Source organism: Curcuma longa, chromosome 5 (assembly GCF_044706935.1).
Source record: "Curcuma longa cultivar G26 ecotype Majalengka, Jawa Barat chromosome 5, ITB_CL_G26_1.1, whole genome shotgun sequence".
NCBI classification, from domain to species: Eukaryota; Viridiplantae; Streptophyta; class Magnoliopsida; order Zingiberales; family Zingiberaceae; genus Curcuma; species Curcuma longa.
The window spans coordinates 9010953-9037524 of NC_133865.1; the positions used below are offsets into that span (position 1 = coordinate 9010953).

At 40.1% G+C, this 26572-nt stretch overlaps 6 protein-coding genes and 1 pseudogene across 14 annotated transcripts; 4 read left to right on the top strand and 3 right to left on the bottom strand.

Annotated features, from left to right (window-relative positions):
• Nucleotides 1–413: 413 nt before the first annotated feature.
• Nucleotides 414–2947, bottom strand: LOC141828960 (uncharacterized). Of its 2 annotated transcripts, none has more exons than XM_074716354.1 (5): nucleotides 2699–2947; nucleotides 2476–2604; nucleotides 2232–2339; nucleotides 795–859; nucleotides 414–726 (listed from the first exon to the last, which is right to left on the bottom strand). In XM_074716354.1, the coding sequence occupies exons 1-5, from the start codon at nucleotides 2747–2749 to the stop codon at nucleotides 579–581; spliced, it is 501 nt and encodes a 166-aa protein (XP_074572455.1). In that variant the 5' UTR covers nucleotides 2750–2947; the 3' UTR covers nucleotides 414–578. The 2 variants fall into 2 exon arrangements, with proteins under 2 accessions (XP_074572455.1, XP_074572456.1); XM_074716355.1 differs by having other exon boundaries at nucleotides 2476–2617.
• Nucleotides 2948–5429: 2482 nt separating this feature from the next.
• Nucleotides 5430–9866, top strand: LOC141828958 (uncharacterized). 2 transcript variants are annotated; one of them, XM_074716351.1, is made up of 3 exons: nucleotides 5430–5564; nucleotides 7182–8730; nucleotides 8858–9866. In XM_074716351.1, the coding sequence occupies exons 1-3, from the start codon at nucleotides 5475–5477 to the stop codon at nucleotides 9322–9324; spliced, it is 2106 nt and encodes a 701-aa protein (XP_074572452.1). In that variant the 5' UTR covers nucleotides 5430–5474; the 3' UTR covers nucleotides 9325–9866. The 2 variants fall into 2 exon arrangements, with proteins under 2 accessions (XP_074572452.1, XP_074572453.1); XM_074716352.1 differs by having other exon boundaries at nucleotides 5491–5564; nucleotides 7138–8730.
• A 228-nt stretch (nucleotides 9867–10094) lies between these two features.
• LOC141830025 (uncharacterized) lies at nucleotides 10095–11530 on the bottom strand (annotated as a pseudogene).
• A 1521-nt stretch (nucleotides 11531–13051) lies between these two features.
• LOC141829653 (uncharacterized) lies at nucleotides 13052–14325 on the top strand. The gene has a single exon (XM_074717177.1). The coding sequence runs from the start codon at nucleotides 13218–13220 to the stop codon at nucleotides 14142–14144; it is 927 nt and encodes a 308-aa protein (XP_074573278.1). The 5' UTR covers nucleotides 13052–13217; the 3' UTR covers nucleotides 14145–14325.
• Nucleotides 14326–15985: 1660 nt separating this feature from the next.
• On the top strand, nucleotides 15986–19111 carry LOC141829654 (RPM1-interacting protein 4-like). The gene is made up of 5 exons (XM_074717178.1): nucleotides 15986–16027; nucleotides 18016–18238; nucleotides 18341–18534; nucleotides 18605–18790; nucleotides 18867–19111. Exons 1-5 carry the CDS (start codon nucleotides 16022–16024, stop codon nucleotides 18900–18902), a joined length of 645 nt encoding a protein of 214 aa, XP_074573279.1. The 5' UTR covers nucleotides 15986–16021; the 3' UTR covers nucleotides 18903–19111.
• A 382-nt stretch (nucleotides 19112–19493) lies between these two features.
• Nucleotides 19494–23139, top strand: LOC141829492 (uncharacterized). Of its 7 annotated transcripts, none has more exons than XM_074716981.1 (4): nucleotides 19494–19740; nucleotides 19841–19913; nucleotides 20906–21220; nucleotides 22648–23138. In XM_074716981.1, exons 3-4 carry the CDS (start codon nucleotides 20906–20908, stop codon nucleotides 22912–22914), a joined length of 582 nt encoding a protein of 193 aa, XP_074573082.1. In that variant the 5' UTR covers nucleotides 19494–19740; nucleotides 19841–19913; the 3' UTR covers nucleotides 22915–23138. The 7 variants fall into 7 exon arrangements, with proteins under 7 accessions (XP_074573082.1, XP_074573078.1, XP_074573077.1 ...); XM_074716977.1 differs by having other exon boundaries at nucleotides 19841–19984; nucleotides 20869–21220; nucleotides 22648–23137; XM_074716976.1 differs by having other exon boundaries at nucleotides 20869–21220; nucleotides 22648–23137.
• Nucleotides 23140–23221: 82 nt separating this feature from the next.
• Nucleotides 23222–25295, bottom strand: LOC141829491 (putative auxin efflux carrier component 5b). Its single transcript, XM_074716974.1, has 5 exons — nucleotides 24637–25295; nucleotides 23919–24004; nucleotides 23682–23839; nucleotides 23443–23519; nucleotides 23222–23307 (listed from the first exon to the last, which is right to left on the bottom strand). The coding sequence occupies exons 1-5, from the start codon at nucleotides 25293–25295 to the stop codon at nucleotides 23238–23240; spliced, it is 1050 nt and encodes a 349-aa protein (XP_074573075.1). The 3' UTR covers nucleotides 23222–23237.
• Between the last annotated feature and the right edge of the window lie 1277 nt (nucleotides 25296–26572).

Genomic DNA, 26572 nt, shown 5'->3' on the forward strand with positions numbered 1-26572 from the left:
TCTTATTTATTTGGAAGGAATTCCATTCCAACTAGTTCCTTTCTTTTATTTCCAATCCAATTTGATGGAAATAAAAGGAAAAAAAATAGAGTTTAACCATGAAAATAATGAGTGGTAATTTGTTTCCTTTCAATATTATCCAAGTAAATATAATGAATATAAAATAAGATATTTCTTTTTTTTTTGGCTCCTTTCAAGATACAATTGTATATTAATAAATATTATCCTAACTATTTATGTGTATATATTATAATGATCCCTTCATTCTACCATATATAATTTTTTTAAAAAAAACATTTTTGAAAAAAAGGAGAAACAATGATTCTCATGGAGATTTTCAGCTTGCCATCTAGATTGATTGACAAATTTAGATTTATATTTTGACAAAAAAAATTATGTTTTAATGGAAAAAAATATAGAAAATGTGCAATATAATGATTGGTATCAAGTACCTTGAGGCTAACAGAAATATATTGTCTCCAATTTCCTTGGAACAGCTTGCTAACCAGATTGTTACTTCAAAAACTTCTTGATGAAAACTCCTTTTGAGTTTTTCAGTAAGAACTTTACCATCCATGTCATGTTCTTCTCTTTGGATCCCTGCTAAGGCCATGTTTCTTCAATGTCTTGATGTAATTCCGCATTAGTGTAAACTTCTTTGTGCCGAGTTGATAAAAGTAATCCCATGTGTATATTCCAGTCTTGTGCAAATCATCGAAAATTATTCTGAGGAAATGATATAAAGAGATGCTTAGGAGTGATAGATTTTAAGTTCTATTCAAAATGGTTCTTACCTGACACCATAGTTTCCCACTGGTTCTGCAGACATGATTCCAACGTGCCGGCGACCAGCAATGACCTGGTTCGACAAACGGTATGACAAACAAAACATTTTGATATAATGACTTTCTCAATAACAGTGATTTAGATGTAACTAGAGTTTATTTAGTTTACAAAATAGAAACAAAAAATAGTTAGGTGGGTCTTGCCCTTCCTCTTCCCTAAAAATGCAGGAAAACTGGAGAACCATTGAGAAATTGTATCACCATGCATTTTTCAAATATTTTGTTGCAAGATGTATATAAACAAACAAATGATCACACACTTGTGTCAGCTTATTGTTTTGTATAAATGATGTACCGAGTATCCATATAACAGATCAAAAAAGAAGAGAAGATGACTTGAAGTGTTACTGTCAATATGTGAGAAATTGTTGCAGTGATCAATATGCAATAAATTTTAGTTCAACACAATGAATACATGTTTCAATTAAATTCATTTATTACTGCTGAACTGTTGTTCTTATCGACAGAAAAAATGGCAGGTTTATTCTCACATGAAGAATGACAAATGCCCAAGCAAGGTCGTCCCCTTTGTATTCCAAAACACCCAAATAAGGCCCTCATTTCTTTATTCTAAAAAGAAGAAGCTATTAAGAACCAAATAAAAAAAAAAGAGAGAAAAATCCAAACCTACACCTGGAATCATTCATGCATGTGTTTTGATTGAAACATTATTTAGCTGATAAAGTTTCAGAATTGCCTCTTTTATCAGTTGGATAAGGACTTCTAGGAGCACTTACCCTTCAAAAGAATGCAAATGATGCTTTGGAAGAGAAAGAACATGAAAGAATACTTAAGTGTAAATTGTTGATAAATAATAAGTCCATGGAGAACCACTTTTCATACAGACCAAAGCCCCGTAGTAAAAATGTTAAATGTAAAATGAAGTTCATTTCTACTTGACCATTACTACGGCAGAGTTTTTCACACTAAAACAGATGCTCATTGTCTATATATCATGATCTTTTGCCATCCCAAAAGTAATGAACCCAAACAAACAAACTCAGACCGAGTAGTGGAAATTGCATCATTACATACTAGTACACTTTTGTGGTTTCTAATCAGTTACTGAGCGTCTCCTCTAAACTGGCATAATTTCAGTAAATCATACAAGAGCCATTGGTCATATACTTTATAAGAAGAAATAAAGAGATTGATATGGTGAACAGAAAGTCCAAAAATATTTAGCTATTATTTGTGTTCTTTCCTATTAAACAAAATAATGAAGGGATAGATTAACCTATGGCCCAAATCTTGTAATCAAAAGGAAGAAATGTATCATTAGATCTTAATAGTGCATAAGAAAAGCTAGGTCTAATATTGTTATCAGCAGTAGCACTATCTTCTAACAGAAATGCTAAAGATCATTTAATAAAAATGATTTATTACCTTCTCGCCGCCTATTGTTCTAATCTTGCTATCAACAGCAGGACTGTAGACTCTAAGAAACTCAGCTGACAGATGGAAGGCACTTCCATCGGAGTACTCTACTTCCACCTGAAAGCAAAGGAATCTGAGAAAACAAACTTTAAACAAGAATCAACAGAAAGCATGGAATTTGACAGATTAGGAATCCTTGATTATTATGCGCCAAGCTATCAGAGGAAAAGTGATTAAGCAAAGAGGGGCATACAGCCTTTGGCGGTCGGAGGACAAATCTGGCGAGCCGAGGTGGCGGCGCAGAGGTGTGCGCTCGTCGGATCACTGAGAGCAGAAGTGCAGTGGACATTGATGGGGTTGTTCTCCTTGTCACCAGATTCAACTGCAGAAAGACGCTAACAAATTTACAAATCAATCCAATAGTGTCATTTTGTAACCTATTTCACTATTTTGCAAAAGAAACAGATTTAAGAAACCTGAAATCGAGCGACGGTGTCAGCAGTTGTGGAGAAACAGACGTTTCTCATATAAGGCGGCGCGTTGCTGTAGCAAAGAGAAGTGCTGAGCACGAAAAGGCTCTTCCTTTCCGCTTTCCTTGGCTACTCCAGCGATACCCTCGCTCTGTGGACGACTGCAGCAGTGGACCGAAGTCGATGCGAGGGACGAGGGGAACCGGAGGTCGAGTACGCGAAAGCCAATGGAGGGAACTGCAGCAACGGCGGCGATCCCAGTGGGGGACCAAAGTAGGGCAATGGCCGGCGACCATGGCGACAAGGAAGTGGAATTTTGGGTTCGGATGCAGGTTATTTGGGTTTCGGTTTTGGGTTCACGTTTCGTAATCCGATCCGTATCTCTCTTCTCCTCTCCTTGCGACTTTGCCGCAGGATGGACAAGACTGTACACTGTTGCGGCAGGCAGAACGCACAGAATCAGAGCAATGATTTATTTATGTTCTTCCTTCAATGGCAATGCAAATCGATAAAAGATGTTGTTCGTGGCCTTCCTAATGAACGAGTACTGTACTCTTTTTGAATCCTCAGAATCAAATAGATCAAGCAACTTAAGAACAAAGGAGAAGCAACAAACCGTAGAAAGAACTCATAGATGACCTGAAAGTGTGGCCGTGCTGGGTCCATCACAGGTTCTTCCTCATCTGCATCAACTTTTTCAAGAATCACGTTCTGTCGTGGCGGAGAAGATAAGGTCCTGAACAAGTTGATGGACACCATTTGCGTAATCTCAACTCTCAAGGATCACACTTTCTGGAAACTTGTCGAACAGAACATAGATACGCATTATCAAGCAGAGAACAAAAAAGAGCTGGAAAATTCAACCTTTCTAGGGCTCCGCTTTTCCAAAGAATCAGAATGCCTTATCGTTCGAGATTAAACAATATCACTCCATCCCCCAAATCAACGCCGAAGTATGAATCCGAGAATTTCTTCGCCCGCCCCGATCGCTGAGCCTCGAGCCGATTCTGGAGCAAGCAAAAAGAATATTTGGGGGGCCGAGAACGGCGAAAAGCAATCAATCCGTCTCTCCAAATCGCAGGCGGCATCTCGATTACAAACACGAAACAGTAAAAAAGCAATCCGTCTCCGATTCGTCCTCTCCATTGCCCGCCACGATTTTGCTTCAGGCGCACGAAGAAGAAGAAGAAGAAGAGGGACACTGAGGAAACAAAAATGGAAGGAGAAGGAGATTTAGTAGCCTTTTCAAAAATCCTTTAAAATCTTTATTTTGCTATTAAAAATACTCCCATTTAAAATAAAAAAATACATATTTTATACTTCTAACTCAGTATTTAAATCATTTACTTAATTATTTTTGAAAAATAATTCATATATAGATATAAAAGAGGTTAAACCTTTTTAATGTACAACCAAAAAATCAATATCATACCCTACAGTATTAGTCATTAGAATCACATATGATCTATCACATAAAAAACTGTATCAAACCCATAACACTAGTCATCACCAATACCAAGACATCATAGTTTCACATGTTCACATATCACAATATTTACTTGTTCTATCTACAGGTCATACAAAACACCACATATCACAAAACCAATTTCATCTCAGGAATAAGTCATCGACAACTTAGATACTATCGTGACTTGAGATCTACAAACTGATATACATGAACCTGCATCTTACAAAAAATTCAATTGAAATCTGAGATAATATCTTGATAACACCTTCCATTTCGTGCCTCCCATATATCATTTACTTAATTATTCAAATAATTAATAGTGGATGATCTTATCAAGATTTCATATTTAAGATTTGCAAATCCAAATCTTTAGTTAAATTTATTATTATTTTTTAAATCCAATTTAATTTTTGTGTGGATGCACACACCAATTATTTAATGTACCAACTGAAATAAATGTCCCATTCATTCTCCTTGGTCTTCACTATAAATATCGCAGGTTCGTCTTCTCAGCTCGCCTTCGTGCTGAAGAAACGGCGAGGTAGAAGAGAGCGGAGCTCGATAAGGCGAAAATTTGAGTGTAGTAGGTTGCTGGTTGCGAGAAATCGAGAAAAGTTCGTTTTTGTTTCCTTTTTCTTGGTCCTCCTTCGATTCCCCTTCTCAAACGAACAAAAATCCTCCGAATCATTGAATCTGTTGGTCGCTTTGCTGTGAAATTTGATCGTATTTGCTTCTTTTTCAAGCTATTTTCGAGTGATTGGGCGGCTTCCTCTTCTTCTCCCTCCTCTCTGTATCTGCATCCGCGTCCGCGTCCGCCGGGTCCGACTTCCGGATCGATAAGGACGAGGGTTTTGGCGCCGGGATCAACGGATTGGTCTGTGGAGGGTTCTGGAGCTCGGCTGGCGGAATCTCATGATTTGGATCTTTTGGGCTGCGGAGATCGGCGTCTGTCGATGCTCGAGTGTGGTTTTAGTGTTCTTGAATTGATGGCGTTCTGAGACATGGAAGAGGGCTCCACCTGGAAATTGTCCTGGGATTTGCTTCATCCAGGTCTCGTGTAGTTGGCGATCACTGCTTTTGTGTCACTGCGCATTCCGGAGGTGCCATAAAAATGTGAGGTTGCAGACAAGGCAAACGAAATTTAGGTGACAAGTTCTTTGGCATAGAAATAGGGCTTTGTTTTGCGGTGCTGAGTAGAGCGGTACAGTTTCTTCGGGACTCAAAAAGAGTGTGGTCATGGTACCTGAGCATGATCCTTACTTGAACAGCTGAATTTGAAATTAGGCTTCCTAGCCAACTGAAGATATTTGCACAATGTCTCGCTGCTTCCCTTATCCACCACCAGGACATGAGAAGAAGGAAAGTGTTTATGCAAGCAGTGGCCATGCCAATTTACTGGCTAAGGTGCCTATGATAAGCTTCTCCATTTTCAAGCATGTTTGAGATTATTAGTTTTTATCGACAGTTTTTCCTTTCTTCTGCCAACTTCATGTAGATATACACTGGTGTTTGGTAGTGACTATTAAGTAAATTAATTAATTCAGTAGCTGTTGTTTTTATATAATTGTCTTTATTGTCATAGTTATCCTTCAATTGCATTAAAGAAAAAAAAAGGCTTGTTTAGTTGACTTAGGATTGTAAATTGCTAGGCTGCTCTTTTTGTATGAATTAGGCTTCTAAAACAAGACAAGGGAATGCACTTGCATTTCACTTTTAAAGTATGTTTATTGAATCTGCTTCAGATAAAATAACATAACCAATGTGTTTTATTGAAAGAATGTTGTTCTTTAACAAATATTTGTGTATCTATCAGTCATTAGATAAAACATATAGGGCTTTTCTCATAATGAGTTAAAAGCCACATATTTTATCTCATTGAATTGTAATTATTTTTCAGTTTGGAAAAAAAGGCGGAGTGACTTGTACCTACATTGCCAATGACTAATGCTTTTCATAATCAGTTTTCGGTTCTTGTCACTTCAGACATTTCAGTTCAGAAACCTGAATTCATAAAGCTAAATGCTTCAGATATTGCTCCATAAATTAAAGTCATATTCAAATTCATATTCTGTCATTTACTTATTTAGTTCCAGTACATCTTTTGCTGTTGTAAATGTTTGATTTCTTGTATACAATAATATATTTTGAGCATTGTATTGACTGGTGTCATGATGAATAGCTCTTCTTTCCATTGGCTTTCTGACCATGGTTCTCATCAAATACACTACATTTCCCCTTATCATTTTGCCCCGATATAATGTATCTGTCTTTTTACTGGTAATGAATGATACATTTGTTTACTTTAGGGTAGCTTGATGAGTAAATACACACAAAGACAAGTGCAAAAATTGATATAGGTGATGATTGAGGAAGTACTTTCATTTGCAAGATGATCTGCATCGCTTCATTGAATTTAGCATTGTGAACTTAGAGTTTATTCAGCTGCAGAGGCAAACAATATGCAGATTTTTTCGCTAGATTTTGTTTTACAAGATTTATGTAACCCTGCAAATTGTCATTTTTGACTTTCAGTTTGATGTTGGCTTCATTTTTGTCCTTGTATTGTTTTGTCGATCCATGATCCAATGCTTAAAAGGTAATGATTCTGATTTCACTTGAAAGTACCACCACCCTAAGCATATCCGACTATGCAGGTGAAATGCTTGTATCACATAGACACAACAAGTAGCTTTCTTTTGTTGAACAGGCAAGCAGACCAGAAACAATTAGAGTAGAGTTGATTTCTTTTTTCTCATTTGGCTTGATACTTCTCTCATAACTCATAAACATAATGAATCTGAATGTTTAGTATTGAATCTGTAATCTAAATCCATAACTTGTTTTCCGTGAATTGTTATAGTTTGATTGATATATTTTCTTATTCAACCATGTTTGTGCTTTAGTCCTTTCGTTACGTTATCAGTACAACTAGTGAGCATGGGACATCTGAAAGAGTTTTAAGTTTCTCTTATGACAGATTTTCTTAACGAAGAATCACAATTGTTAACACTATCATTCCAGGAGAAGCACAAACGGAAAAGGCATAAAAAGGAGGACAAAGAAATAAGAAAATATAAACATGGAAGGAAAGATAGACACAAAGAGAAAAAAGACCGAAAAGAAAAGCATAAGAAGAAGGACAAGCACAAGGAAAAGGTCGGAAACAGAACTTCCAAAGAGAGGGATGTAAACCAGATCCTTTTCCGCGATGAAGGCATGTGTGATGGCAAATGCAAAGCCAGAGAGATTGAATATCATAAACATTCTGATGAGTTGGACTGCCATGAACAGGAGATTGCTGCGATGAGAATGATTGGCAACTCTCCTACTACACTACAAAGAAGTTTCGACATAACAGGTGTTCCAAGGAACAAGGAAATTCCTACTCGTGTGGATTCTCAATCATGGAGAGTCATTCCGTTGGAAAGATCAGCAGGCAAATTCCCTACTTCAATTCAAAGATTCAGTGAGGTCCTTGGATCTGCAAATGTGGCACATGAGGACCAAAGTTCATATAACGAGTTGTTCGGAAATGCTATCAAAGACCAACCAGTAGTTCCCTGTATGGTTCAACAAAGACCGGATGGGCTTTATACAGCAACTACTGTGAAAAGCAAGCAAATTGAACATAGCATATGCGCTGCAATGCCCGGTAATAAATTACAGAAATCTGGAAATTGTATTAAGGAGCCGCCGAGGGGTCAGTCTATGGCTGTTCAACAAAGATCTGAAGGTCCGTGCGCAAAAATTTTTGCTGAAAAGAAAATTCTTGAACATAGCAATGTCGCTGCAAATCCTGGTAGTCAAGTGCCAAAGTTATTTGGAAATGATGGTAAGGAGCGACAATCAGATCACTTTTTGATGAAGAAAACTACTGAAAATAGCAAAGTTGCTGTGAATGGTAGAAACAAGGTACAAAATTCATTTGGAAATGATGTTAAAGAACCACCAGTGAGTGAGGCTATGGTTATTCAGCAAAGATCTGATGATTCATATGTAGCAATAGACATGGCAATTCCAAAATTGGAACTCAACGATGTTCCTGTGAAATCCAGTAGTAAGGTACAAGAATCTTTCAACTTTGTTGATCCATCAGTGAGTAACTTTCCTAATCTGCCTCGAAGAACAGTTGATTTTGCTTGCTCTATGAAAGCAATTGGTGAAAGGGTAGATGTAAAGAAGTTTCCTCCAAACGACATAATCATAGACCAGAAAAAAGCAGTTGGTGTTAACCCATTAGCAGACAAGGATTCATCAGAAAAAAGGATTGAAGCAAAGGAGAAGAAAAAACCAGGGTATGCTTACGATGAACAAGAAAATAGAGGCACCGATAGAGTTCAAGACAAGAACGAAAATGAGATTGACAAACTTATTGAGGAAGAGAAAAGGCTGACATTAGTTAGGGAGGAATATGAGCATGAGCATATTAAAGATGTCGATACAAGAGAAATAGGAAAAATTAATGGTGGAAATCTAGAATTGTTAGCTTCCCGAATGCACAAAAAAGGCAGTAATACGACTCATGAAAATAGGAAGAGAAAGGAACTTGGGCTGAATGGTTTTGTACCAGGTAAGCACTCATTTCTTTTCATTTTCTTTTCTTTTTTGATCTGCAAGCCTCACTTAGTCTTCCCAAATTTACATTAGATTGCTTTTTCTTATATTTGTTTCAACATTTTTTGCTTTATTTTTAACAGAGTTCAAATCACAGCCTAACAAACTCCGAAAATCTTCTTCCCATCTTGAAGAAAGTGGAAGAATCCAAAACTCTTCCCAATCTGCTTGTTCCTCAATGAAGCCTGAGACCATAAATAACATCAAATCAGAAAAACTTCCTGTGTGCAACAAGGAACACAGTGTGAATGGATCAAAAGTTACTGATCGATCTTCGTTTGACTTGAAAATGCCCGCATTTGAAGATGACACAGGAAACCAAGTTTCTTCAAGGCCTCCTCACCCAGATTCCAAGTATCTTGATCTAATATACTCTGTTCCAAAGGTAGAAAATCTGCCACAAGAACAGGATTTATCATGGCTATTCAACACATCTTGCAATTGTTTGAAGCCAAAGCCCAAGGCTGATGAGATACCCGAAGTGTGGGATAAGCCGATAAGAATTGAGTCAGCTGATGTGATTGTGATGCCCTATGTTATTCCATACTGAGATCAGATAATTTTTTCATCCCCGAAATGTCTAATTCAAACTGGATTTGCCGAAGGAGCAAGACGCATCACCCGCCCGTTTCTCTTGCTCTGTGGCTCTCAACTCACTCCTCCAGGATAAGTCAGGCAATGTTCAGTTATATCTGAACTGTACGCCGAAATGCTTCAAGTGCAGAATATAGAATGGAGATATCGCTCTCTTACAACACTTGAATTGGCTTACAAGGATTGTTCTTGTTGTAGGTTAACCTGCTATGCTATCACACCTTTTTTATTTAAGTAGATTGATTCATAACATAACATGACATGTAAAATAGAAGAGAAGAAAGCTAAAGAGGCACCATAATTGGGTCACCGATGTGCGTATATTTGATTGCACAAGCTGAAAGTTCATAGGATATCATTTACTTTGCATTCGAGGCAATGTTTATGATGTAGATGCTTAGCATATGAGTTTGTAGCTGATCTTGTTTATGGTCATGTTTCTTCAAAGATCTTGTAGCTCATCTGTAATAAATGTTTCTTCAGTGATGCCCAAAAGTGACTCCCAATTCTTGATTTATTTAGAATATTGTGCCTTTATTTATTGTCTTTTTACGCTAGATATTAGATAGATTGCAGCAGTGAAGGTTCTGTACTGTAACCTGTCAAATATTTTGTTTTATAGCAAGATACTGATTACGATCTATAGCAAGATCTGGAGCAAATTGTTGGATTCCCTTCTTCTCTCATAGATGGTGTAACCAAACAAAAGAGGAATTGACAGAGAAGTTCCAATGCAATAGCTATAAATTTCATAACAATTGGAATCCTAAAGAAGTCAAGCTTTACCTTCTAAATTGTAAATTAGTTTGAGCAAACAAGCAAGCAATCCTACTCGACACCTACCAAACGAAGAACTTGGCAAGCTCAACAAGAACAAAATGGCGAAGCACGGCTATCTACCTCGCGTCTGTCTTTGCAAACTGAAAGCAGGAATTGAGTCACGCTAATTCTAATGCATTAGTTCAGAGAAGATTGATTCACACCTTCATGCTGTTGGTTCTAAATCCTTCTTCTTGGGAGGTCTCCCTCGCCGTTTGTTGCTCAGCGCCGCCGTGTTTGGTGCCTCTACTGTAGGCATGGGAATGTCGTGCTTCTTGGGGCGGCCGCGTTTCTTACTTCCGGTTTCATTTGGTTTCTTTGAGGTACTTCCCGGTGGACGACCAGGCTTCCGCTTGGCAGACGGCGGACCGCCACCTGTTGCTGCATCCTTGGGTGGCTCAGCCGGCGATTCACCGGATTGAATTGCGTGATAGGAAAATTTTCGTGGCCGACCCCGCTTCCTCTTCCCACTGGACTCAACTCTGGCCAGGAAAAGCTGCAGCTTTGCAATGGGTTGCGATGCGTCGGACGACGACTTCGGCGGCCGACCAGGCTTCCTCTTGCCCTTCGGTGAAGCTGAAGCCGCTGATGCTAATGGCTGTCCACCAAGTATCCGGTTTTCACCGGAGCTGCTTCGGCAGGCGAGCTGCTTCACCGGACGATTTTGGCGGTCGGCCCCTTTTCCGCTTTACCAAAAGCACTGGAACTGCTGTCCATTTGGGAGTCGGCACTGAAGCAGGAGAATCCGATGCATTCCACACGTCGGCAGATTTCCGGGGCCGCCCGGGCTTCCGTTTCGGGACGGAGGCACCAGAATCCGACTTGCTAACTTCCGCATTGCTCTTTCTCGGCCGACCAGGCTTCCGCCTTTCTCCCTCCGCAGCAGGCGCGACCTTGCGAGGGCGACCCGGCCTCCTCTTCTCCCCTATCGCCGGAATCCCGCCGTCCACGGCGGAGGCTAGCTTGTAGGAGTGCCGGACCATGAAAAGCATGCCGCGCTTCTTGAGGCGGCGGAGCTGGCGCTTCAGAACGGCGCCGTGCTTCAAGGGAAGATCGGAGTAGGTGCTACGGATGAACTTGCTGATGGCTTGGGCGCTGGACCCTCGCTTATCCTTGAGCGCCTCCACAGCGGCCACTATCATCTGCTCGACACGAAAGCAAAACAAAATGCATCAGATCGGATCCGATTCGCCATCAGACAAGAGGCAGAAACCAAGAAGATCGAGGAGGAATTACCTCCTTGTAAGGAGGATGTTGGAGGCTACGGCCGGCGGCGGCGGCCGGCGGAGTGGCGGAGGCCACCACCATCGGAACGGATCAGGCTGAGCTGTCAACCTTTCGGTTCTCGCCTCAAACTATTTTGACTATTTTCGTCTTTTTATCGACTCTTTATCTTAAAGGGGCAAAGAAATTAACGGTCCGGATGAAACCGATCTGACGGCTGGAAACATGAGTTGACTGCTCTCCATGGATCAGTGACCTGGCACTCTTTTTCAAAAAAAAAAATCACCAATTAATATTTTTAAAAAACGGCTATTTTTTATTTTTAAGAAAAACAAACGGAGTGTAACACTGTAATGGGTCCCACAAAATACACGTGGCAAATTAGGTGGAATCTTCTAATTAACTTCCTTAATCTAATTTTCAAATAATGATTAATAAACTTAGGAAGGGTCTAAAAAAAATGTTAATCCCAATTAGTCGCATTGACTCAATCCCAAAGGGTGGCCGATCGAATCGAAGTCTCATAAAAATTTTCTATCGGCCACCAAGATAAATCGAGAAACGCATACGCAGCGACCAACCCAGATGTTCAACATCCTTTGATTGCGATCCTCATTTGAAGAAAAATTTCTTATAAATACGTCGTAGTTAGGGATCGAATTACGGGTACATAAATGATAACCTGAATGTCTTATCGCGGCATGGCCTCGGGGACAACTAAGGATCTAAATACGAGCCCAACATACACTCTTAGTGGAGATTATCTGCTAACTTAATTAAACAAGACATTGATGCTAATACAGAATTTATTATGAAATAAATAGAAATATTTGAATAATTTTGGTCACATGGGGACTGATTTAATATACTCATTTATAGTATAAATTAATTACTAATTCATTGCTCATAATTATCTAATTTATTATAATATCTATATTTTTCCCATTAATCTTCGATACTTTCGAAATTGGAGGACAAGAGCACGTGACGAGGCATGATTTGGTGATCAGAGGTAGCGGCCCGTTACGGGCGAGATCGGGCGTTGCGTAACGGCATGCAGGCACAATGATTCGAAGCGTCAGTGTCGGACGACACGCGTAGCGTAACGGTCGTGCGACGGCGTTACGGGCGAGGGCAATAAGGGTAATTCGCGGTGGACCTCCGCGATCGAGGGGGGTCGGATTGGAATAGAGCGAGTTGATAAATTGGAGCAGGCAGAGAAGGGAGTCAATGGACGACGACTGCGACACTTGTACGGCGCCTCCGCCAAGAAGCCGTAGCGCATAGCGAAGAGGAAGGAAGAGGGATGGGGCATGCGTCTCGGTCCTGCTTCTCGCCGCGCCTTTTGACGACGACGACGACGACGCCATGATCAGCGAGCGTGGAATGTGCAATCAGGAGTAGTAGGAGAAGAGTTTGGATTGGTCGACGCCGATTCCAAAAGGTCTTTTTTTTTAAAAAAAAAGAAGCATTTATCGCTCTTTTTTTGTCGCGTTTGTCGGTGAGGCTCGATCTTGTCTCCTATTTGGATGCCTACGCTCATTGCTGATGTCTGCTTTTGTCTGTTTCAGTAGTTGATGATAGAAAAATGGTGATTTTTTTTTCAGGTTCTTCTCGATTTCGACCGGAAAAATCGTAGTATAGATGCTAGAAATGCTCGTCCGCGACTGAGTGGGCGAGGAATCGATCTTTGTTGTTTAAGGACGTATAAATCCTGGTGTTGGAGTTCGATCGTTGGGGTGCTTGTTGTAGATTCTTCGGTGCCTGGCCGGTGGGAAGGGGATTTCTGGAGTTCTGTGATAAAAGATGGATCTTCGAATCGAAGGAAGAGAGATTCGGCGAAGTGTAACGCTGTCGGAGCAATTATCTGTCAACGACTCCTCCAGTCTCCGGGACCTCCTCAAGCAACGGGAAGAGGAGGTGACGCGCCTCTCCCGGCGCGATCCGTTGACGCTGGAATCGGCTATCGGGTGGGAAGAGAAAGATGATTCTGCCACCTCTGGTGGAGGCGGCGTCGGCGGAAGGACGCTTCTTGATATCATCCTACAAGAGCAGGAAGCTAACGGGGTTGCGGCGGCGGAAAGGGACTCCAGCAACTCCGCCGCGTGGAGGACCTTAAGGGACCACTTTCGCCTCCAAAGTGACGGCTTCGCCTCCCTTGACCAGCTTAATCCAATCTCGAACCCTGAGGCAGTTGACTCCGGCCACCCCACTGCCGTCCTCGTCTCCCCGTCCCCCTCAGACTCCAATCTTAACTCAGAGCTTGCGGTCAATGCCGTGGCAGCCGCGGGAGATATCCCACCACAACCGCAAGTACCCTTGGCCAGCGAAGAGGGAAACGAAGTCATCAGTGCCGGTGAAGACTCTAATCGGAGCGGCGGCACGGCATTGCCCGTCCCAGCTGCTGCGCCCGAGGAGACGGCGGAAGAGGAGCCGGCTAGAGTGTCCTTGATGGCGCTACTGGAGCAGACCGACCGTCAATGGGCCGGAAGCGGGATGGAGGGGCTATCCCTGGTGGCAACAGCGGCCGATGCGGTGGTGGAGGACGAGGCGGAGAGCGGCGGAGGAGCTACGTCGTTTATGTGCTGCGTGTGTATGGTGAGGCACAAAGGAGCAGCCTTTATCCCCTGCGGCCACACCTTCTGCCGCATCTGCTCGCGCGAGCTCTGGATCATCCGTGGCAGCTGCCCTCTCTGCAACCGTGAAATCCTTGAGATCCTCGACATCTTCTAGTGCCTCCTCCATTCTCCATTTCCGGCCACCGCCACCATCACCACCGAATCTATGGTAATTGCTCCTCTTGCGGTAATTTAATACATAGTTTTTCATCAGGGATAACAAAACTGGAAATTGATATCCAAGCTAATGCTTTTAATGTTCTACTTGATACCTATTCAATGCCATTGGAACTGGATTCTTGTTATGCATCTTTACAATTTATTTGCGATAATGGTGATTAGCTAAATGAGTAATGATTATATGATCATTGATGAGGAAGTTCTTGGATGATCTTATCTGATGGTGGACTCTAAGTTGTATGTTACTACTCAAATCTGATTCCCTTCTGAAGAACAATTTGTTAAACATGTAAAGATTTCATGTCTGTGCTTGTCTCAGTGATGCTGAGCCTCTGTTGTGGTACTTGTTAACATGTTAGGGTTTGTTGATTCTCAGAGTTTTATTCTCCAATTGTACTCCTGTAACATTTGTAGATCCAGAGCCGAATCATGTAAATCTCTCGCGTTCTTGATCGTTTGCGTGGATTTCTCTCATGTTGTGTTTCACTTAGTTTCTTGGCAGTGAATTCATTCAGACCTGTAAAACAGAAAAGTTAAACACAGTTTTATTTCTTTTTGTGCAAGATTAAGTTCAAGAACAGTAGAATCTGAAGAGTAATGAGTCATCTGGTGATCTCATGAATCATTTTCTTGCCTCCTCAGAAAACATCATAATGTTTCATGTTTCTGAAACAAAATCTATCACAATGCTGAAACCATGCAGAATATTGATCTGATTTCTGATTTACCAAAAGAATACCAAAAGAATCTAATCTCTTCCATTTGGTATCTTGAGAAGTGTAGGAAGTGAAGGTTTCAATATGGATCATCATCATGTATTATCCCCTTCAGTAGTAATTAATATTCTCTTAATCCTATGAACTCTATCTATTATCTCCTGATAGAATTGAATACACAAGATTATCCTTGTCACAAGCAAGTATATTAAGCATAATTAAGTAATTAGATCTGAGTTAAAGACTTGCTACTGAATATCTGATTGTTAAGTATCAGTAAGTTTAATAATTTGTTGTTAGATTTCTGATTAATTAGGCCATCATGACCTATTATTCTCTTAATCTTATGCTTAAATGACATTTGTCAATCTTTTATATCATTAAGATTTCCGGCCATTTATTTGTAATTTAATGTTGGAGTTGATAATATGTAGAGGAGAACACTTGTCTTCTCTTCTAGTTTGTCTCTATGTAAAATCTAATTATATGGGAGATTTTTTTTATTAAAATAAAATTAAAAGTTAAACACATTAAGATTTTAAATCTTAAAAATATTTTTTCCCTCAATCTTATTATCAACTTGCGATATTTCTTATGTCATTTTTTATAATTTAAAGTCATATTTTTGCCCTCAATATTAAAATCATTGACTTATTTTTTCAATAAAAAAATGTCAAATACTTTGGTCGATCCGTCCATAATTATTTATATATAATCTGTCGTTTTTTGGTCGTTCTTTCCAAAGCCAATTCGATAAAATGATTTAAGGAATAATATTTAAATAAAACAAAATAATTGTATTTTAGATTTTGTAATATTCTTCACATTTAATCCGATTCGTTTTGGTGCGATGGTATAAAATAAGCCGCTCGGAGTCGCACTCGGTGGTCGCCGAGTCAACTCGCCTGCTGTTCCCCACTCTTCTCTGCTGCTTGCCGGCCCGCCATTAGCGGGTTGAAGGAGGAAGGAGTCTCCCCTTGCATTCCTCCAAGAGAAGAAGAGGAGGAGGAGGAGGTGGTCGTAAGCCGAAAGGCGGCTCCTTTTAGGTTGTCGAGGAAACTTTCCTTCCCTACTTTTTGAGCCGAGCGGCGTCCCAATGTCGGTGAGTCATTGTATGGGGTGGTGGATTGTTGAGTTTTTGAGGGTTCTATGTGGTTATGTAGCTTAATTTCCTTTGGTAGATGATGATGTATTTCCAACATACTATTATTTTTATGCTCAATTTTAGGTCAGATTTCTTTTTTTTTTCTAGCAAGTCAAAATGAGATATTTTATATGTTTTTCCTTTTTTCCTTTTATTTTGAAGAGAGAGATATATTGTATATGATCAGTGAGAATCTTCTTAGCAAGTACTTCTTTGCATAGGTTTGCATTTTAGAATGTTTTACTCGCAGGATTAGCAATAAATGAGGTAGCATGCTCTTAGTTATAATATTGACAATGAATTGAGTCAAGTTTCTGATATACTTCATGCATTGTTATAATCCCATGCCCCCAGATGCAAGGTTTAAAATTTCTTATCAGTATAGATTTAGGCATCAGCTTGGAATGCTCAGTTTGGACTTTGCCTGATTTACTGAAATTGCAGTCAGATAATGAGGTTTAGTAGATTTAGCTTGAGCATATGCATATCATACTTCGGGTGAAGGAAGTGTGACCTGGAGGATGGAGTTTGGACTATGCGTTCTTGGTAAGGCTAACTCAGTAAGTCACTTAATATCAACCTGGAGATGAATCGGATGCAGTTTTATGAACTGGGAGCAATTTGTACGAACCGGTTGAGGTGGCACCATTTCTTTGTTGGAATAGCTATAGTGAAACTTAAGTCCAGGTGAGTGGTCAATTGGATTATGTTATCAATTTCTTCCCCCTTGTTTTCTTCTGCCACATGAGGTTGATAGAATGAGAGCAAGAGCAAGCCAAACTGAATAACTCTCCTCTACTGAATGTTGCTGAGATTCTTGTTAGTTGATACAGAAAGATGAAACAATGGCTTTTATCACCAATACACGCAATGAGTGATTGGTACCTAAACTTATAATTTTTGCTCATGTAGACTGAGCAAAACGAGACAAGACTTGAACCGTTCCAAAAATTCACTAAACTCTGTTCTAGATAACTTTTGTTTGTCATGATGGAAGTAGCATACTTGAAGACAGTAGACAAAATATGGCACGAATACCATTCAACTGCACTTCGTTAAATATTCCTTCATTCAGTTAGTTGTTCTGTGTAGCAATGATTTGATAATACTGCAAATTTGTATATGTACATGGACTTATCGAAGAATCCTTTTTGTTAAGTAATTTTTAGAATGTAAACTTTAACTCTATCTTTAATTAATTTCTTAGGAGTAATGATTATCATTGATATTATGATAAATGTGCTTTCTTTGCATTACTTGCAATTCAACAGATGCAATGGCTCTTATGCTGCTGGAGTTAAAGAATCTAATCATTAGAAAAGTTTGAGATTTAAGGCTTCAAGTCCTACCAATGTTTACTAAAGGGATATTTAAATTTTCCATTGAGATGAACCAACAATAAAAGATGCATTAGTTTCGTGCTCTCTCCATCATGACAAGGATTTAACTGGAGCTTATCTCTACAATTTATTACCACTTTACTGAAGATAAATAGAGAAGTTCACCTCCATGAAATGATGTTTGATTTAGTGCTGATACGAAACCCACCATTAATGTGAGAACTTCTTTGAATAAGAACCATTAAGGTCACAGTTTGGTAATTGTATCACATTACAACAAGAAAATTATAAAGAAATATATATATATATATATATATATATATATATATATATATATATATATATATATAGTGTGTAGGTGCTTTGCAGTTCTAATCTTTAGACTCAACTTTCAAAATCTGCAATATTTTCTTACTGAATTTTTTGCAAGGTAAGTTTAGATATTTGCTTCTTGTGCCTACTAACACTAAAACTGGTTTGGCTTGCTCACTTTTTCTTCTCAATAATTTAATAAATAAATGAAACAGTAAAATGGGCATAGTTCATTCTGATATTCTTGAGAAAAAACAGTGAATCAATTGCTTTCTGATTCTTTTTTTGCTGCAGCAAAACACTCATGTTCCTAAATTTGGGAATTGGGATGGAAGTATTCCTTATACCCAATATTTTGAGGATGCTCGCAAGGGTAGAAGTGGAGGGAAAATAATCAATCCAAATGATCCCGTCGACAACCCTGAAGCATTTTCTGCCAATATGTCACCAGCACAATCACCTGCAAGCTATTCAGAGGCCACAAAGCTGAAGGATGCGGTAAACATAAGGAGAGAAGGTACGATTTATCAACTTCCTGGCTCATGTTAAATTTCGATCAGTCTTGTATTTCACACCATCATTTCAGCTAATCACTACCATGGGGATCAAAAAACTTCAGGCAATCACCATAGGACCCCTAGTAGAGGGAGTGGTTCATCTAACTACAGGGTTAACCGCTCACCAGTTCGTCCTAGTTATAAGACGAACAATCATGAATTATCATTTTCAGAGGGTTGGTCAAGCAGTAGCAATCTGTTCGCTTCAAAATCTCCAGGAAGATTGAGGATGACTAGCATTGAAGATGATACAAAGGCTAGTTCTTTAACTTATTTCCTTCGGACAATCTGTGACTACAATTAACTTGCTAAATTGTTGCCGACAGATCAAGAAAGGCTCAGCTCTGCCCAAGTTTGGCGATTGGGATGAGAGAGATCCTTCTTCAGCTGACGGATTTACTGATATATTTAACAATGTGAGGAAAGAAAGACATGCTCAATCTACTACAGTTGGCAATACGTCTAGTGATAAAATCTTTGTCGATTATCATGGAAACACACATAAATCCTCGGTAGGTGGCATATCATATATTTCCTGCTTATTGAGATAAAATATTGTTACTCAAACTTCTCCAATCTTGTTTCCAGAAGGGTTGTTGGTGCTTCGGCTGGTGCAAGAACTGACTATGGCGTCTTTAAAACTGCACAAGCTGATCTTGCAGATATCACGAAAGCTATTTCTCCTTTTGGAAACTATTGATCTCTTTGCCTATGCATTGTCCTTAAAAGTTTTGTGCCATTTTTTTTGGGGACACTCATACATCTCTGTTTTCGATGATTTATCAGGGTGGTTATGTGTTTTGGTTGGTAAACCACAAATATCATTGTGTGCAGAGAAGCTCATAGATTCATATGGATCCCTACTTGAAGTTTTTGATATACATTGTATCTTAATCAAATCTTGTTGAAAAATTTAGTGCATGAGAAATAGTTCTTCATAGGAAATTTGAGTAGAATAACTAGTATTTTCTGTATGTATCTAATCTATTGATGCAGTTTAAAATTAGATTTATTATATTAAATTGACCCAGAGAAGCTGCGGCTTTTATCTTGCATTTTGGATCTCATGCAAAATTGTCTGCAAATAAAGAAAAGAAAACCATGTCGCAACCGTTGGATATAGGCTTTAGCAGCTCCATCCACCGCTCATTCCAAGAGCGTATAACTCGAGCTGCTGATCCCGCGTACCGAATCCCGCCGCAAAAACAAGGCGTTTATCTATTTGCTCCGCCTGCCGCCTCAGGCGAAAGCGAAACCTCCGCCTCCCGCTCGGAAACTGTAGCAGGCGATCTCGCAGGCGATCGAGAGAAAAATGTTGTCGATCTGCTTTCCCGTCTTCCCTTTCGTACGTTCATCTACTTCGTCGCCGACGACTCTATAGATCCAGATCCTTCTCTAAAACCCTAGCTGCCCAGGACGCAAGGACATTGTTTCGAGTAAAACCAAGAGGCTTGGCTACCAGGTTCCATCTCAATGTTTGTGTTGTCTCCTCTTTCTCGAAATCGTCGCTGTTCTCGCCGTTCAAAGTTTGAAATTTGTACATGGGTCTTGTTTTCTTTCAGATTTGAAGTTTCCATTAATCTCCCTAGATCTGGCTTATCGTTCTTGGTGGCAGTGAGTTATCTTGTTAACAAAGTATGGGATTGTTCATATGTGCCCCTTCAAAGTCATTTTAGCATTTGTTTCCTACAAATTCTCGCTAGTAGGTGAATGTATTGATTAGTTAACCATTGGCACGAACTCTAGCTGCCAATTGTGTAGTTGAAATAGGCATAAACGTGTATGCATCGAATCTTTTTTAGGCAGTAGAAACTTAATTGTATATAGCTTTTTCAGTAATTATGATGAACAATTATTATCGGGAGATTCATAGATGAAAAAGTACAACTTGAGATACATAGAAATAAATGTCATTAGAGTAACATTCCTTTGTTTGTATTACTCCAACTGACATTAAGATAAAAGGGAGAATTTTTCTTTGCACTTATTGTCAAAATGCTGTGATGTCTGTGAAAGTTTACCATTTCTTTACAAAAACACCTTTAAGATCTTTATTATTGCCACAAATGCACCCAATAGTTTACTTTCTTTGAAAATTGCACTCGCATACTCTACAAATCCTAGTCAAAGCGGAGAGTGAGGGGGGTTTTCTGGCAACAATGAAATTTCAAGAGATATTTTTTGGGGGTTAACTGTGACAGAAAATTGAAATTTCCCTTTGAAATAACCCAAAGAAACTTTAATTTCACAAATTTAAAGTGTATTGTAGGTATTGCAAAATTTTAAGATACATTATAAATCATAAACGATAATTAACAATATTTTATCAGTTACATACTGTTGTCAGTTATCATGTGAAAATATTTTGAACATTTATAGCGAAAATACAAAATCTTTGTGTGAAAAAATTTGCACATTTATAGCGACACATACAAATTCATTGTAGGCACAAACATATCGTTTTCTAGCTTCAAATGAAAAAACATGTAAAAAATGAATTTTTTCCTTACTTTTACATTTGTAACTTTTTATTTTTTATTTTAAATATATCGTGGAGTCATTTCTTTGGTCTATTTCCTTTGTGAAATAGGGTTTTCTTGTTGATGAAGCAGCTTGTTGTTGCATAGATGAACACTATTGGTCTGTCAATGCAAATAACAAAGAGGCGCAAGAAGAATGCTCCTGATGGTAAAACGGATATTAATTTAGATCTCAAGTATTCTACAAAAGTAGAGAACCTGCTGCATGAGGAGACCCCTGATTACAAACACCCGTTTCCTTCAAAAACATCTTTTTCCAGTGGTTCTCAGCAGAGTTGTGCTACTGGATGGAAGGAAAAGAATTCCACATTGGCAAGTGACTGCTTATATAGTTATGTTGTTGATCAAGAATCAGTGGATGATGGTGTTCCAGTACTCAATTCTTCATGTGAATTTCCAAAGGTGCTTAGTTTCTTGACATTTTATATTTCTGTTGGAAGAGGTTCTTAATTTCCAAAGGACACTAATCTTTGTCCTTCCCTCGTATCACATCTTGAACTTATTTCTTATGCAGATTGACACGTAGAACGATAAGTTTCGCCCATGCATATCGGCACTGAAGGGTTTTCTTTTAAAATGATGGTTTCATAATCTTGCTACTTTTATCAATGACTTAGGGATTTTGACATTGTCATGGGCCCATGTCAGTCACCATTTATTTACTATTCAAGGAAAGGATAATTCACATGAACTAATTGTCAGATTCTACACTCACTTATCAATTATCAAGTTTTTCAACCGGGTTGAGATCCTTCACATCTTGGAACTAAATGCTAGCTAAGGTCAATGCAATTTTCAGGGACATTCTATGATGTCAAACAAAAAATTCAGAGAATTCTTTACAGAGGAAATCGATTGAGTTCATTCTCTTATCAGTTTGTTTTCAAAGACATGGTTGCAGATGCCCTCCACATTGTAATTTTTGTGGTTAGAACTATATTTGTCAAAGTTACTAATCTGATGTCTAAAAGCTGAATGGATAGTATAAGTGCAAAGATTCCAATAGGTTTTGACTGCTTGGCCCCCAATATTTACCTTGTTAAGATAATTAGCAGTTGGTATATATATTTAGTTTGTTTGGAAGCCCAATCGGTATATTGCTTTCATGTCTAAGAGTTACTAGTTTTGTATGTTCAAACTGAAAACTCGAAATGCAGCGATTCCATTTGGTGGTTTTGCTTGTTTGATCCACGATGTCACATGGTTAAGTAACACATAATTGGCAGTTGGTTTATGTTTAGTTTGTTCTGAAGCACAATAGGTATATTGCGTACAGGTTCGCCAAGATTACTTATTTAAGTAAATAATACAAGTTGAGACCCATATTTTGTTTGTTTAGAGAGTCCAAGGTTCAAAGGTCCTGGTCCCTAAAAAGTTTGGATGAGAAGGTAGTGCCTATATAAAGAGTTGTGTTAGGGTGGCCAACCATAGTGATTTCAGAACTCTTTTTGATTGTGTGATAGTCTCTCTCTTAAGTTTGACTGCTGATTTCCAGGTTATGCATTCTTAGTTTTCTTAATCTTGAAATGCTCCTTAGAACTCTAATCTTATTGCTTCTTGTCTAATAGTTGATTAAGTGATTCCAGAATTCTTTTTGATTTAGTGTGATAGTTTCTCATTAGTTTGTCTGCTAATTTCCAGGTTATGTATCTTCTCTTGTTCTTTAATTCTCGAGATGCTCCATCTTCGAACTAATCCCATCTCTTATTCTCTAATAATGTTGCCATGCTCCTCATCATTCTTTTGTACTGATCTTATTTTAGTTGTTTTTCACTCACTTTCTAATTTTTTTTCTTGAGATTCAAACTCGTCTTCTGGTAAAAATGCAGGGGAAGAATAAGATGGCATCTGGAAGGCAGTCTGGAGCCCCAAGCACAAGTGCAACCGCATCCACAAGCACAACGCAAACCGCTGTGTACTGCCCCATTTGCGCGAACCCGTTGTTTCAGCCTGCAACGACAACCTGCGGCCATATCTTCTGCCTCAGATGCATAAAAGCCTTCATTCAGGATCGGAAGAAATGCCCAACGTGCACGAAGAAACTGAAAGTGACTGATGTTCATCTTGTTTACCTTCCGGCAAGATCATCCAATTGACATGCATGATTGCACATCAGAACAACCGAAGCCAGCCTCACCATACATTCATCTTTCTTAATTTCCCTTCCTTCCATAAAAGGTCTAAGAATCTTCTTGTTTACTAGATTAAAAGTAGGGTTTTCAGAATCCATCAATCTGCAGTTGGTTGCATTATCCGCAGTCATCTCACATCTATGAAAATGATCAGCATTCAATAACTGTTGTCAAATAAAACTTGTTATTTTATAAGCCTTAGTGTGTTTGTTAATCAATACATTTGAGATTATGTTTCTTAATCACTATGATGAGAAGAGAAGAGGAAGCTTTGCAAATTGAATTTATCATAATAAACCTAATACAGCATAATATGCCACCAGCACTGGTAATGACATTATTGTTCCAAATATCACTCTGCAAAAACAAGAAAACACACACATCAAATTAGGTTTAAGCATTGCAGGCAATCTTTGTTTTTTCTACAATTAAATCTCTTCTAATTATTATCATTAGTAGTAGTATTAGTATTTAATCCTCTGTTTTACTTACTCTGTGCAAAGTACATCTGGATGCACTCCATATTCTCTTGCATAAACAAAGGAGGTGATAGCTTGAGGCAATGCATTCTACAAAAAACAAAAAAAAAAAACTCATTTATTTTTCAGTTCCATGAACATTTCAATGGCCCCATGTGATCGGTCTTACGGTCAAGAGGTAAATCAAGAAATTATATTTGCCACTACGGAGGATAAAAGTTAAGAACACAATATGTGGATCAGGTAAGTTACCTGTATGATGGCCACCCTTAGGAGATCCCCTCTGAGCTGAAAAACAAGGGCTCCTAGAGCTCCGGCCGCCGGCCCGGCGATGAACTTGAGAAACATCCCTAGAGTAGCCTGTTTTAAGCCACACATGATCACCTTCTCTTGCAGAGCCATGAACAAGCCTGAGAAGATTAGAGCCAGTTAATGAACTAATTAGTATGTTATTAAGATGTCTTAATTATATATTTATATGTGTAGTACCCAAGCTAAACATGGACATTCCTGTTCCTGCGTTGGCCATCACCAACACTGAACCTTGTATGATCCCTGGCATCTCCAAATTCCACCTAATTGTAAAAATAATAATAATTAAATATAATATATATATATAGAGAGAGAGATGTTATCTCGCGCGACCCGTGCATGACACCTCTGATCCACCGCTGTTGTCGCCGTCCGACCATCGCCGGCCGCCGCCTCAAGGGCGATTGACGCGCTGCTTGCCGGCGCTCCGTCCGGCGACGGATTCCGATCGGATAGTGGTCGGAATTTGACGAATTTGTCCGAAAACGCGGCCGGCAGTGTCAGGCGTCGGATTCCGACCAAATCACAGCCGGAGACCTCGGTCGATCTTCGGTCACGGTTTGGTCGGAATCTGATCGCGATTTGACCGGAATCTGTGTCCGACACTGCCGGCTCTGTTTCCGATCAAATTCGTCGGATTCCGAGTCACTATCCGGTCGGAATCCGCTACCGGCCGAAGCACTGGCGAGTGGCGCGTCGATCGCGACCGACGGAGGTGATAGTGGACAGGGCAGCGGAGGCGACGGTGGGCAGGATAGCAATCTTGTGTGTGTATATATATATATATATATTCTTTTAAAAGAATAAAATACATGTAAAAAATTATGTTTAATTTAGAATTAGAGTAATAAAAATTAAATTTTATGAGATTAACCACTAAATTTAGTATTATTACCGCTTCGCAAGGAAAGACCAGGCGAGGCCGAGAACACTGGCGTAGACGTTGGGGTTCACCGCCAGCTTCCTCAGCACAACCACCACCGGCGACCATCGGGACCTGCCGCCGTCTTCATTATTCCCTTCTTCACTGCCTCCGCCGCCGCCTCGCCCCGCCTCGCAGTCTTTACCTTCGCCGCCTCCGGCCCTCGCCTTGATCATCTCCAGCACGAACAGGACCGCGGGCATATACACCACCCCCTGCGCCACCGAGATCTGCACCACCACGTCCTGCGCCCACCGCCCGTACATCGCGTCCAGCATCGGCGCCCCCACCACGAGCGTGTTCGTCAGCTGCGCCAGCGAGAACACTGTGAGCGCCCAGCCGGCGCTGCAGGTGCCCCACCGGTGCCACGCCGCGAGCAGAGCCGCCAGCAGCAGCTTGGTGAGCGCGTCGGCCGCCAGGACGCCGGCGCTGAGGGCGAAGGGGTCGATGCTGGCGGTGAATCGGAAGGAGAAGAAGGGGACGACGAAGTAGACGACGAGGCGGTGGACGGCCTCGCACTGATCCGCCGTGAAGAACCGCCACCGCCGGACGGAGGCGTAGCCCAGCCCCAGCGCCACGTAGAGCGGCACCATCGCTTCCACCACCTTGTAGACGTCGCCCCATCGTATCATTATGGCTTCTTCCTCGTTCAGTGTGCTCACTGTTTCACCTCCGGCAATCAATGCCTTGTCGTCACGGCCATGGCTGACTATTTATAACAGGGAATTGGCATTTACCCCCTTTATATTTTAAATATTACCAACTACGGGTTTGCTATGCTGCGCGTCCGTTTCCTACGCGCTCATGCGCGACAGAGGGATCACCGTCCATCACGCGATTGTGAGCCCATCTGACCGTCCAAATCTGGAATGCACAGTACCTCCACCCCTGACCCCCGCCGCTGCCGTCCGCCCTCGCCGCGCCATCCAACCACCGCCGGTCGCCGGCCAGCCCGCGATCGATGCGCCGTTCGCCGGTGCGTAGACCGACGTCGGATTCCGATCGAATTGTGGCTAGAAACCGACGTAATTCGATCGGAATCGCGATGGGCAGTGGCCGCGTCGGATTCTGACCGAATCGCGATCGATTTCCGACCTCCGACCACTATCCGATCGAAATCCGACTTCGGACGGTGCGCCGACGAGTGGCGCGTCGATCGCGCCCGATCCGGCAGCCGACAGTGGCCGGACGACGCGACAATGGTGGCGGCAGCGGCGGTGGATCTAAGCGGTGCGCACGAGTCGAGGATGGGGTGTCGCGCGGGATAGCAAAACTCATATATCTATAAAACTTTAGTTAATATTTAAAATATAATTCTATATTAGTGAACAAAACACTTAAGATCATTTTATAAGGTAATTTAATATATTTAATAGAATTTAGTAGTATGATTCTTGTATTATTTCACTTTAACTTTTGTGAAATATAGAATCATCAATCCAATCAAGAGTAAATAGAGAGCCAAAAGAATATATTTTACTCCTCTAAATACTAAAAGATTTTTAAGTTTTGGCCAAATCAAACTTTTTGTTTAAGCTTTAATATGCAGAAGTTATATTTTTTAATTTGAATGTGCATATTCAATGGACTAAAAATTAGAGAGAAAAATTCCCACCATCCTTACATTTTAAAATAAATATACTTAAATTATTTTGATTTGAATTTTTTTTTTTCATAAAAACATTTCTTCTAGATATATAAAGGCATTTAGGTTCAGGTGGGATCAAACAAAAGTTTTGACACTCCATGCCTAAGCATAGCTTGACTATACTAACTAGCCCGTTAAAATAGAGAATATTTTCATGGTATATCAATCTAAACTTATAAAAAGCTACGTAATTCTTGACATTTACACATTCATCTCGACGAAGCTGAGGCAATGCCCTTCTCCATCATGGTCAATTGCATC

Bases quoted from the DNA above. Each gene is read 5' to 3' on its own strand.
- LOC141828958 (XM_074716351.1), top strand. From the start codon at position 5,475: ATGTCTCGCTGCTTCCCTTATCCACCACCAGGACATGAGAAGAAGGAA. The intron at 5,565-7,181 runs GTGCCTATGATA...CTATCATTCCAG, and splicing joins ATGCCAATTTACTGGCTAAG to GAGAAGCACAAACGGAAAAG. The intron at 8,731-8,857 runs GTAAGCACTCAT...TATTTTTAACAG, and splicing joins GCTGAATGGTTTTGTACCAG to AGTTCAAATCACAGCCTAAC.
- LOC141829653 (XM_074717177.1), top strand. From the start codon at position 13,218: ATGGATCTTCGAATCGAAGGAAGAGAGATTCGGCGAAGTGTAACGCTG.
- LOC141829492 (XM_074716980.1), top strand. From the start codon at position 20,906: ATGAACACTATTGGTCTGTCAATGCAAATAACAAAGAGGCGCAAGAAG. The intron at 21,221-22,647 runs GTGCTTAGTTTC...GTAAAAATGCAG, and splicing joins CTTCATGTGAATTTCCAAAG to GGGAAGAATAAGATGGCATC.
- LOC141829654 (XM_074717178.1), top strand. The intron at 18,535-18,604 runs GCTAGTTCTTTA...TGTTGCCGACAG, and splicing joins GCATTGAAGATGATACAAAG to ATCAAGAAAGGCTCAGCTCT. The intron at 18,791-18,866 runs GTAGGTGGCATA...TCTTGTTTCCAG, and splicing joins GAAACACACATAAATCCTCG to AAGGGTTGTTGGTGCTTCGG.
- LOC141829491 (XM_074716974.1), bottom strand. From the start codon at position 25,295: ATGATACGATGGGGCGACGTCTACAAGGTGGTGGAAGCGATGGTGCCG. The intron at 23,840-23,918 runs GTACTACACATA...TAATCTTCTCAG, and splicing joins AATGTCCATGTTTAGCTTGG to GCTTGTTCATGGCTCTGCAA. The intron at 23,308-23,442 runs GTAAGTAAAACA...TTGTTTTTGCAG, and splicing joins CCAGATGTACTTTGCACAGA to AGTGATATTTGGAACAATAA.
- LOC141828960 (XM_074716354.1), bottom strand. From the start codon at position 2,749: ATGAGAAACGTCTGTTTCTCCACAACTGCTGACACCGTCGCTCGATTT. The intron at 2,340-2,475 runs GTATGCCCCTCT...CTTTGCTTTCAG, and splicing joins TCCTCCGACCGCCAAAGGCT to GTGGAAGTAGAGTACTCCGA. The intron at 860-2,231 runs GTAATAAATCAT...TTGTCGAACCAG, and splicing joins GAACAATAGGCGGCGAGAAG to GTCATTGCTGGTCGCCGGCA.